The sequence below is a fragment of the Culex quinquefasciatus genome, chromosome 2 (assembly GCF_015732765.1).
Source record: "Culex quinquefasciatus strain JHB chromosome 2, VPISU_Cqui_1.0_pri_paternal, whole genome shotgun sequence".
In the NCBI taxonomy this organism is placed as follows: domain Eukaryota; kingdom Metazoa; phylum Arthropoda; class Insecta; order Diptera; family Culicidae; genus Culex; species Culex quinquefasciatus.
The window spans coordinates 172,904,504-172,916,511 of NC_051862.1; the positions used below are offsets into that span (position 1 = coordinate 172,904,504).

Genomic DNA, 12,008 nt, shown 5'->3' on the forward strand with positions numbered 1-12,008 from the left:
ACCTCTCGAAGACAATGCGATTGGCTCGTTCATCAAACGTCTTATCTTTCAAAGTGGATTCCCTTTTGGATCGGATCTGGGCAATGCCTGAATGGCTTTAAACATTGCCGTCAAGAGCCCCCTCCCAGGGGGCCGACTCACTAATTTGCAAGTTGTATAAACTCCGTTTTTCCGGTTGAACGACGGGGCCCGTTCGTCCTTAGAAAAGCTATTTTCCTCGAGGTCCATCCATATCAGAGCCTGTCATCTGGTCCAAGGCAAATTGGCCCCAGCCTGTGTTCGTTAGGCGGCGGCGGCGAAAGAATTGCTTCTAGACGTTATAATTAAGAAGTTGGGCCAGGGGATGACATCGAGAACATGGAGTCGTCTGACTCGACGGTGTGTCTCGACCTTCAAGCCTGCCTGCCAAGGACTTTGCGAACCTACCTACCTACTGCACACTCATGTGTGTAGGGGAACCAGACGACATCATCCTGATTGGCCAGGTCTAGTTGAGGCGGAACCTCGAGCAAAATGATTATTCGGTGGACGACTACGACAAAGTTGTGGTACTCAGGTCGTAGGGGTCATGCAAGCTTGTCCTATTTCAATGTCCTCTCGAGCTCAAATTCAGAATAATGTTGGAAATGCACCAACACAGCACAACGTCAGCGATGTGAGGGATCGGGGTCGTCCCTCTCTTGGCGGACTAAATTAAGTGTTTCTAATTAAGCGAAAGTGAGCGCGTCACACCGTGCCGGTTGGGGCCTACGGCCACTCTGCAAATGGATAGAACCGGTCTCTCTATACGGCCACATGTGGCGATAGGAAGTGACGTCGGGAAAAGCTTGTACGGTGACATGTTCTGGAATGTCTTTTCCGCCCACTGGCACCGCTGATGGTGGGGAAATTAGCTTGAACAAGGGTGAAGAAGGTTGGATGGAGTTTTGTAGTTTTTTTCAACATGAATCATTCATGTTTTTAAAGTGCTAATGATATTAAAACATTGAAACCCCTTTGAAAGTATTGATAATCATCAAAATTAAAACAAGGAAAACTTTGTTCCACCTATTTTAACCTTGTTGACTTCTTCCACTATTTGACAAAAGTGGTACCATCAACTGGGCGATTTGGGACAATAGTTTTAACCATGATAAAGCACAATATTAAGATTTTTCTGGTGTGGTTAGGATAGAACAGACTCAGACCAACAAAATTATTACATCCATTTCCAAATTTAAAACCTTTAAGTGCTCCTAAAACTACTGTCCCTATTTAGACTGTAGTCCCGATTCACCCCAGATGACGGTAGATCTAACGAAGGTATAACCAGAAATAGAGACGTTTTCATGCATGGTAAAACGGAAAATTCGCTTCATCTGCGATTGGGCTAAAATTTTCCGGATAAAAACACGGTCTAGTGATTCTTCTAGTTTTGAAGATTCCCCGTAGAGGGAAAAGGAACAAAAATTTATGCCAATAAAATGCTAGCAAAGAATGTAACTATTTTGATTCAATTTCTAAATTGTTTATTTAAACACTAATTATTTTTTTATTTTTGAACTACACAATTTTTTTCAAATATTATGAAGGATCTAATTTTTTTTCCTAATTCTCATTATTTATTTTCAGAACATGGATCTCTGGCACACCTAGAAACTATGAGGCACATAGTGGTTGTGATGATTTTCTTAAACGTTAACAATGGTAAGTGACTTTGCTGTCCATCCAGCTACAGTTGAACAACCTTCTAGGATCCTTCTTCCAAAGTATCAAAACTTCATCAATCACATCCGATTAGAGACAGACGGTTTCTTAATTTTTCAAAATTAATCCAATATAGAATCCAGATTGATGAATTTTTGTGTCCCTTCCGGAGTGATGCCGACCCTTAGAGAGTCGCTCAAGAGACAAAGAAAGTCCCCCGACCCAACCCTGAAAACGCAATGCTCTGCGCCCAGCCGGAAAACGTAATTAATCTCGGATCAATCAATTTATCTCCCCCTCTCAACCCCCAGGCATCTCCTCGCCCTCGCAAACGGTGGACATTGACGAGCCCCACACGTACACCCCACCGAAGCACTACTTCCAGACGTCGTCCTTTGACGAGGCCGATCTGGACGGGCCGGAGGGCGACGGCATCGCGCGGAATCCGCTCGATCGGGGCCCGTACTTTGACATTTCGGCCTCCCGGAACGTGACCGCGCTCGTCGGCAACACGGCGTACCTCAACTGCCGGGTGCGGAACCTCGGGAACCGGACGGTGAGTTGACTCGATTTTTTTTTTTTGATTTTATTGATGTAATGGATGAAATCTTGACTTAGGCTAGAGATCTGCTGAATGTCCAAAACCTGCAAATTTTTAATTTTTCAAAAATTAATATTGAAATCTTGTTAGAAAGTCCATACATTTAAGAACCGTCCGTTCAATAATCAAGTAAGAAGAAAAATAATCCAATTGTGAACTCAGAATGAGAATGAAAACTATTTATGAAATGTATTGGATTTTTTAACATTAATTAGGTAATCTTCTTTGCTATCTATTATAAGGTCAATTTTGGTTAGGTTTTGACCAACGTTTCATATTATTAAAATCAATTATTAAAATAAAAAACTAAAACACTGATTTAAAAATTCAAACAAAAATGAAAATCTTTTAAAGCCATCAAGAAGATAACAGTTGGGCTTTCGTGGAAAAATATGTTGAAAATCGAATAATCCAAGCTGCGGAAGAAGTTTGAAAACATTTAATACTGTTTGGTCAATTCAGGACCAAAAAACATATATCTGAAAATGTTTGTATCGGATTCTTCGAAAAATTTCCCAGAAAATACAGAATTTTATTACCACGATAACGCTTTTGAAAACACACTCGTGCAAAAATTAAATATTGAGAGAAAATAACTTCAACATTAAAATTAAAGCGATCACCTGTAGATTTTGAGATGTTAAAAATTGAAATATTTTTTGTTGGCCAATTTTATTTCGGACTGATGTTAGTAACAAAATTCATGCCATTTCAACAACAAAAAAAAAATTAAAAAATAGCAAAAAGTGTTTTGTAATTTACCAGCACAATCTATTTTTGCATTAGAGTTAAATAACAGTTTATGTTATCATAACAAAATTTGTTAGAGGTCTGATATTGGTTGAGAGTCAAAAAAAAAAACTTTGTAATAACATTTTTTAATATGGAAGAATACCTCCAACTGTTATTGGGATGATCGGATTCGTTGTTAAAATAACAAAAAATAATAGCAAAGATTTCTTCGAAAAAAAGCTCAAAATTTAATTTGTCTGTTATCACAATAACGATCTAATAAAAAAAAAATCATAACGACAAATAACAAATCTTGTCATAAATAACATAAAACGTTATTGGCCAGTATTTTTTTTTTCAAAAATTTAAAAATGTTATTCCCAAGTTATTTCCGACTGCTCGGGCCAACACTTCATCTGAATCAAATAGAGCTTGAATTGGTTGAAATGACATGGTCTCATGATTTAAAAAAAAAAAAGATCTTGTTTTTTGTTTTTTTTTTGTTTTTTGTTTTTTGTTTTTTGTTTTTTGTTTTTTGTTTTTTGTTTTTTGTTTTTTGTTTTTTTTTTTTTGTTTTTTTTTTTTTGTTTTTTGTTTTTGTTTTTTGTTTTTGTTTTTGTTTTTTGTTTTTGTTTTTTGTTTTTGTTTTTTGTTTTTTGTTTTTTTTTTTGTTTTTGTTTTTTGTTTTTTTTGTTTTTGTTTTTTGTTTTTTGTTTTTTGTTTTTGTTTTTTGTTTTTTGTTTTTTGTTTTTTGTTTTTTGTTTTTTGTTTTTTGTTTTTTGTTTTTTTTTTTTTGTTTTTTGTTTTTTGTTTTTTGTTTTTTGTTTTTTGTTTTTTGTTTTTTGTTTTTTTTTTTTTTTTTTTTTTTTGTTTTTTGTTTTTTGTTTTTTTTTTTTTTTTGTTTTTGTTTTTTGTTTTTTGTTTTTTGTTTTTTGTTTTTTGTTTTTTGTTTTTTGTTTTTTGTTTTTTGTTTTTTGTTTTTTGTTTTTTGTTTTTTGTTTTTTGTTTTTTTTTTTTTTTTTTTTTTTTTTTTTTTTTTTGTTTTTTGTTTTTTTTTTTTTTTTTTTTTTTTTTTTTTTTTTTTTTTTTTTTTTTTTTTTTTTTTGTTTTTTGTTTTTGTTTTTTTTTTTTTTTTTTGTTTTTTGTTTTTTGTTTTTTGTTTTTTGTTTTTTGTTTTTTGTTTTTTGTTTTTTGTTTTTTTTTTGTTTTTTGTTTTTTGTTTTTTGTTTTTTGTTTTTTGTTTTTTTTTTTTTTTTTTTTTTTTTTTGTTTTTTGTTTTTTGTTTTTTGTTTTTTGTTTTTTGTTTTTTGTTTTTTGTTTTTTGTTTTTTGTTTTTTGTTTTTTTTTTTTTTGTTTTTTTTTTTGTTTTTGTTTTTGTTTTTTGTTTTTGTTTTTGTTTTTGTTTTTGTTTTTTGTTTTTGTTTTTTGTTTTTTGTTTTTGTTTTTTGTTTTTGTTTTTGTTTTTGTTTTTGTTTTTGTTTTTGTTTTTTGTTTTTTGTTTTTGTTTTTGTTTTTGTTTTTTGTTTTTTGTTTTTTGTTTTTTGTTTTTTGTTTTTTGTTTTTTGTTTTTTGTTTTTTGTTTTTTGTTTTTTGTTTTTTGTTTTTTGTTTTTTGTTTTTTGTTTTTGTTTTTGTTTTTTGTTTTTTGTTTTTTGTTTATTGTGTTATGTTGGAAATGATTTGAGTGTCATTCTTTCAACAAGTTCATTGTCCTAATTGTTAATGTTTATCAAAAATATGCTATATTTTTGATTAGTTTAAAAGTAATCTGAGATGGACCTCACGAAAACAAAGAAAATTTTTACAAACATAACCTTTCAAAATCACGTCTCAAACATGTTTGTTCTTTGATCAACGATACGCTCGGTAAACGCCACCGAAGCGGATATTTTTATTCGCCGAATCTTCTCAAAAATCTAGAAATCTAGACAAAGCTAAAAACAACACATCATCGGCGGTTTAACATCCGACGCCTAGCTTCCAGCAAAAACCGAACCTCCGGCTTTCAAGAAGCTCTCGATTTTGCCGGTCTAATATCCGGTCCAATTTTTTTTCTGTCATCACATGTTTAAGACGTTACGATTTTCTTTCAACTTTTTTCTGCCCACAGGTATCGTGGATCCGCCACCGGGACCTGCACCTGCTGACGGTGGGCAAGGCCACCTATACGTCCGACCAGAGGTACCAGAGCGTCCACAATCCGGCGCTGGACGATTGGTCCCTTAAGGTAAGCGGAATTTGAGTCGAGTTTCAACCGTGTGGGTGCAGTCGAGAATGTGTTTTTTTGAGTGTGTGTAATCGGATAATCGAAAATCCAAGAATTGAATTGAAATTGATTGATGTTTTTTTTTTTCAAGTCTATATTTACAAATAACATTCATTTCATGGAAAAAAATGTAACCTGACGTTCAAAGGAAACCCATTTTCCGGTGAAAATTTACCGGAACAAAGGGAAATTCATTATCAGTCCGGAATTCGTTTTACTTTCGGCCTGGCAATTATAATAAACTGCCATTGTGGGCTCATTTTGCTTGAACCAAAATCGGACGAGAAATTCGAACAAGACCTTTTGAGGCTCGTTTATTTTTACGACTTTTATCATAGTCCTGGCGGGAACCTGCGGCCTGGGTGACGGTGAGAGGGGAAACAAGGTGAGAAGGCATTAATTAGCGTCTTTATTGCGAGCGCCCTCTGATTACCGGTTTAATCAGAGGGGCGAACTTTCGAGACTTCAATGGGAATAAATTGGCTCGTGCCGGGGGGGAATGAAATGCGTAATTTATTTGAAGTGGGAAATGGTTTGAAATAAGAAATTTAATTTGGTGTTTGAAAATTATTGATTGCGACAAATTTTAAAATAAAATTGATTGCAATTCCCACGAAACCAAATAAAACAATAAATTGACCAGAACACATTTGTTACGGAAAACTTTTCCAATGTTCAAGCTCGACCGACCAATTCAATTTGATTGATCGAGCTTCCGTCAATGTCATATCGGAGAAAAAAAGCAAAAGTTTTCAGTCAAATTACGTTTCATCGCTGATTGAAGTCGCTCGAAGTCGGTTTGATGCCATCGACGGTTGAAGCGTCCTTGGCCTGGCAGCATCTGCGCCAGTTGTCAGCGGCGCCACATCAGCGGAATCCATCGGCAAGTGAAAGAGCAATTTTTCATTTCGCCGAGTGCAACCAAATGCTGCTGGTGCCACTGGGGTGGAAGATGATGCTCGGAGCCAAGGAAAATCCGATCGTCTGTGAGTCGGAAAATGGGATTTGAGTTTGGATAAAGTTTGACTGGGATATGGAAAGGAGAGATTGGAGCAATGTTAAATGATTTACGTTAAAGGTAGATTTCATCAAATTTCTTAAAATTGTACGTAAAAAGTTTTTCAAAAGTTTTTGTTTTTCAGAAATAACGTCTTTGCAAAAGGCATTTGTAAATTCTCGAAATGTGTTTTGGATTCAGCCCGGGTGAACCAGGAATTCAGTAAAATTTACTAAAGTTGCATTTCTTTGCATGTCTTCATTCCAAAATTATTTTTTAAAGGTTTCTGATAAGTTATTCTTTGTTTATGACAATATCATTTGTTTATCACATATCGTATAGATATTGACATATTTATATGATATTTGACAATTTCGATTTGGCTTTTCAATTTGATTCAAAACTGATTCAATGAATTTTCGGCGTAATGTTTTACTTCGCAGTTATTTTATAGGTGGTGGTTGGACCACAGAACGGAAAAAGACTTAAAACTTTATGATTAAAAAGAAAAGTGTAAATTTCACACGTACGTAATGGTATTGATCGTACTCACCATAGTAATACCTAAAAAAGAATTATTCAAAAAATATTGAAAAGTTTTAAGTGTAAGCGATAATAACAAAAATGATGACCAAAAAGTTTTTTTTTTCGATTTTCTCCCAATTTCATAAATTACTACGTGGCAATGAGTTTGAATCGAATACCGGTATGCCTTTTGACAAAGTTTTCCATTAAAAGAAGTTAAAATTAGTTGCCAAATCCAAACGGTGTTCAGTGTTCATTTTGCTGCAAATTTGCATGAAAATATATTAGAATCTGCATGAAATCTCTCTTCATGTTTTTTCATATACGAGTATGAAATTTTGCCCGTTACCAACAATTATCGACATGTTTAAACACGGGCAAAATTGATATACGATTATCCGAAGCCTCGATTATTCGAAAGTTTGTATGGAACTTCGGATAATCGAATCACGAAAAAAAAAATTTCTTCGTTTTTTATTTTTCTTGTTTTAAACATCAAATTCGAGTTCTGTGACCCCATTTTAGTCAAATTTGAATAGTTGATTGCTTGTTAAATAATAAAATACATTTTACAATACATATCTCGTCATCGCCATATTGGCCGCCATCTCGGATTAAAAAAATGTAAATCACTTTAGCGTAGTTTAGGGGTAAGACAGTGAAAAAATTTTTTTTTGTGATTCGATTATCCGAAGTGAAATTTTTCCGAGGCCTTCGGATAACCGAGTCTGGACTGTGCACACTTGCTACAAAATCTGTTATAAAAAAAAAAATTTTTGTAGCAAATCCACTATGACAGGTTTTGATAACAAAAATTTCCTGTGAGTGTAAATAATACATTTAATATGTTTTTGAATCACATTCCAAACAAATCTTCAAGTTTATAGGCATTTATTGTGAAACATTTTTTTATGAGTTTTGCAAACTTATGATTCCTGCTTCGAATTCTTTTTAAAATGTAGTGTCGAATTCTTTTTTTAAATAATAATATGAATTAAATTTGAAATTAATCAATTAAATTTCGCAAAATTTTCATTTTTCAACATTGAAAATCAGACCGAGATATCGTCAGATGATAACCACAAGCTATGTAGGCTATGTAGGCTTGGTGAATTTCACGCTCAAAAATAGCAAATTTCACGGGACATTAATTTCAAAACACCAAATTTCACGGAAATTTCGAGGAACGGTTTTTTTTAAATAATTATGAAAATCTTAAGTAAAATTAACATAAACTACTTTTTTTATTTGTATTTTTTTTTTTCAATAAAGCTAATAAAATTGAAACACAATAAAAACTATTCCAAATAAAAAAAAATCACTTGGTTCATGGATGGAATCTATAAATATTTTGAAACCAAAATGTAGAGCATGCGCATAGTCATTTATTGAACTGCTTTTTTAATGTTCGGTTAACATAGTGAAACAGTTTTCATTGATTTGCTACTAATTTATCTATTTATATTTTATTGAATTGCATATCATAGCAAGATTTAACAAAAATTGAAATATTTTTTTTCCTTTTAAAAATATGTTTTAAATTTTCAAAAACTTTTCAAAAACTAAATTAAAAATCAATAAGTAAAAATAATTTGATCCGTAACAAAATCTTCAAAATTATATTCAAAATCAGAACAGGAAACAAAAAAACTGTATTTTTTTGACTTCCTCGGGAACCAACCATCCAAATAATTGAATATCGTGAAAATTAAACAAAGCTTTGAAAAATGTTCTGAAATGTTTTTAAAAGGTGACTTTAAAAATAAAAAAAAACTTTTCATTTAATCTCAAATATATCAAGATTGACTCTTTGAATTTCTTTCAACATCATATCTTACAATTTAATAAAAGTCAAATTGTTATAACAGCGAAAGAAAAAGTTACTAAAATTAATTAGTTTCCAAAAAAACTGATAAACCTCTATTGATACCATATATTTTTGCTTTTAATTGTTATCTAAAAATAAATCAAAAATCTGTGCAATCTTAAAAAAATTACAAAAAAAGATAAAAAATTTTATGAAAAAACGATACTTAATCCACCTTTAGGTGGTTGGTGCCTTTTTCACATTCATAAAGTCAATACATTCAGTAAAAATAGCAACATTCCCTTAACATGTTTAACAAATCAATTTTATTACTGATTTCTTTTGATAGGGTTCGCAGACCTTCAATTTTTCTGGCTCATCGGCAAGGTCTGATATAAAACCTATCCAACGAAAGTTCACATGGAAGATTCAGACAATATTTTTATCGCAATATTTCAGATCCGGCCTCCAGAAAGTATATAAATAACACTTAAGTGCCAATAACTTTTGATAGGGATGTCAGATTCTTGATGATTCAGGCTCATTTGAAAGGTCTTATCTAACTAACGATGGGTCGCATGATGGACCCGGACATCATTTTTACTGAAATATCAGAGATCCGGCCTCCAAAAAGTGTATAAATAACACTTAAGTGCTAATAACTTTTGATAGGGTTGTCAGATCTGCAATGTTTTGGGCTCATTGAAAAGTTCTTTTTAATACCTTTCTGAAAATGTATAACATGATAGCAAAAAACCACCCTTTTTACAATCTTCCGGACATACGCCAAAATCGTTTTTTTAGCATAACTTTTGAAGTACTTAACTAAACTTGCTGATTTTCAAGACGGATCGAATGAGACTAATATGGTCAAAATCCGTTCATCCAGTCCGGAGATAATCGAGTGACAATTTTTTTGTCCACCCACCTACACACATCCACACAGACATTTGCTCAGAACATGATTCTGAGTCGATAGGTATACGTGAAGGTGGGTCTACGAGGTCGAATTAAGAAGTTCATTTTTCGAGTGATTTTATAGCCTTTCCTCAGTAAGGTGAGGAAGGCAAAAACTTGTTGGTTTGAGAATAACTGCAATCAAATGATTGATGATATCATCCATGTGATAACTTGATGACCACGAGATTTTGTTTCACTTGATTGACTTTTGTCAACATCATTTAAGTATTCGCAGCATTCACTTATCAGTTAATGCTGTATTTTTTTTCATTTATAAATGTTTTTAGTTATCTTTTTTTTGTTTAAAGTTGCGGATCTTTGCTAATGATTAACTTTTTGAACACTTTTATATTTTTATGTAATTTTATTATTTAAGAGACTGGATGTTATATTACCGTAAGTTAATATCAAAAAAATCACATTCATCAATTTCTCCTACGCACTGGCATCTGGGGCAAATCTAGACAAATGTTTCGAGTTAGGACAGCTGTTTAGCTAAATTTTCACATAAAGTTTTGATATTTTTAATTGATTTATGTTAAGACATCAACAAAACTAAACAAACTGATTTCCAAAATTACACAGAAAAAAAGTTTAATTTTGGAATGTTGAAAATTTGGTAGGTTGAATATTACCTTTTTTTTAGTAATATTACATAAAAAATGTGTAAAAATGCAAACCTGTTGAATATTCATCAAAAACTGATGGAAGTTCATCAGTTTTTGATGAATTTTCATCAAAATATGTTGGGTAAAATTTATAATTTTTTTGCCACAAAATCGGTCACCATTTCCTGATGAATATTACCATCATTTTTTTCTGTGTATTGCAGTTAACTGGATGTCATTTTATTGGTTGCCGTTTTTTAGGCATAATAAAAAAAATAAGAGACTTTTCTAAACGAAATGGTCTATAAATTATAGTTCGTTTGAAATCTAGAGCACAACAAAGATAAATAAAAATCCTTTTTGGATCAATTTTAAGCCATCTTAAAACTGATGACCTGGCTTGTCCTGGCGAATTGAACGATTTTAAGCTTGGAAAACGTACCAAATATGGATTTTATTACTTTATAAATATCCCGGGATCCCGGAATTCCAGGGATTCAGAAAATATTTTTTTCCGTTACCCGAGAAATTGAAACCCGGGAAAATTGGACGCTCTATAGAGGACATAAAATTTGTGCTCATTAAATCCGATTTTATAAAAGAAAAACATTAACTTTTAAGTCACCCCGAAGTTCAGTTTCATAATTTTGGACACAACTATTTTTTAAATACAGCTGAAAAACATTTTTTTTCCAATTATACTGATTGGAGCTTGTGTGGCCTCCCCAGTCCTTGTTTTTAAATAATAGTCTTGAGACAAATTTTACCAGTTGGAAAATGTTCCAAAAATAAAATAAAACGCTATCAATGTCACCCCGGTTTATGATTGCATTAGAGCAGCTATTCTCAACCTTCTTCTACGCCGGTACCCCCTGCCATGTAAATCAAGTAGGCCCGGTACCCTCGTTGAGAATCGCTGCATTAGAGGATAATGTTTCCACGCTTCCAACTTGAAAACGGAAAAAATCTTGTCGAAAAAATAACAACTCACGTATCCACATTCTCCCCTATTATAAAAGGCAGGCATCTTCAACCCAGGGGTGGTGCTACTAAACGAAATAAACCCTGCCACATCAGCCGCGCGGTCGCGTGAGTTAATCGGGAAAAGAAAATACGCCATGAAACGGGTCTGCGGAAAAACATCCGGATATGAGAAATTCCACCCGGGGATGAAAATACTCCAACCCAAAATTGCCAATTGCCTCAGCTCCAGCGCAAATGTGTCTTCTTCGGAGAAAGGAGGGGGCTTTTTGTAGTGGTTTGTTTCAGCCACCCCACCAGTCGGTGGCCATTAAAATCTTGATTGGAAAAGAAAACTAAGGCGGTGGTGCTTGTGGGAAAACAATTTGTCACAAGCCAATGGAAGTCAAAATGTTCCTCTCGCCTTCGAGATCAGCTGCAAGGAGAAGCAGATCAAGGAGATGTGCGCAAAAGGGGTGGCAGGCAGATCCAATCCAGGAAGAATCATCTCTTGGTTGATTACAGAGCTCTGGTACAATTTCCGTAGGAATTCGATACAGATACAACTGGCTAGCCATTCTCTCTCTTGGTGATTCCGAAGGAGATTGGAATCTTGTTTGTGTGCCCTGTGGAATGTTTTCTCCTTTGGAAAAACGGTTTCATGTACAGTCGATTTGATGCTCAAATGAAAGAAGGAAACGAAGTTTTGTCGTTGGAAACGTGCCGATATTGTCTAGCCTGTGTTGTACTTGTTCCATTGGTATGTGCAGACAAAGAAACTATTGCTGGCATTACTTCTGCTTAGAGCTTTGCAAACAAGTTGGAAGGATGCTGTTCATTTTACTTTGAATGTTATTTATTCTATAG

General features: G+C 33.2%; 1 protein-coding gene across 1 annotated transcript in view; it reads left to right on the plus strand.

The window, feature by feature from the left end:
• The window catches only part of LOC6045045, a 168,560-nt gene that overhangs the window by 103,545 nt on the left and 53,007 nt on the right, over positions 1–12,008 (plus strand). The window contains exons 2-4 of the mRNA XM_038253754.1: positions 1,612–1,686; positions 1,998–2,242; positions 5,129–5,245. Of these exons, the coding sequence (XP_038109682.1) occupies positions 1,641–1,686; positions 1,998–2,242; positions 5,129–5,245 (408 nt within the window). The 5' untranslated portion in view covers positions 1,612–1,640. The remainder of the gene's footprint in view (positions 1–1,611; positions 1,687–1,997; positions 2,243–5,128; positions 5,246–12,008) is intronic.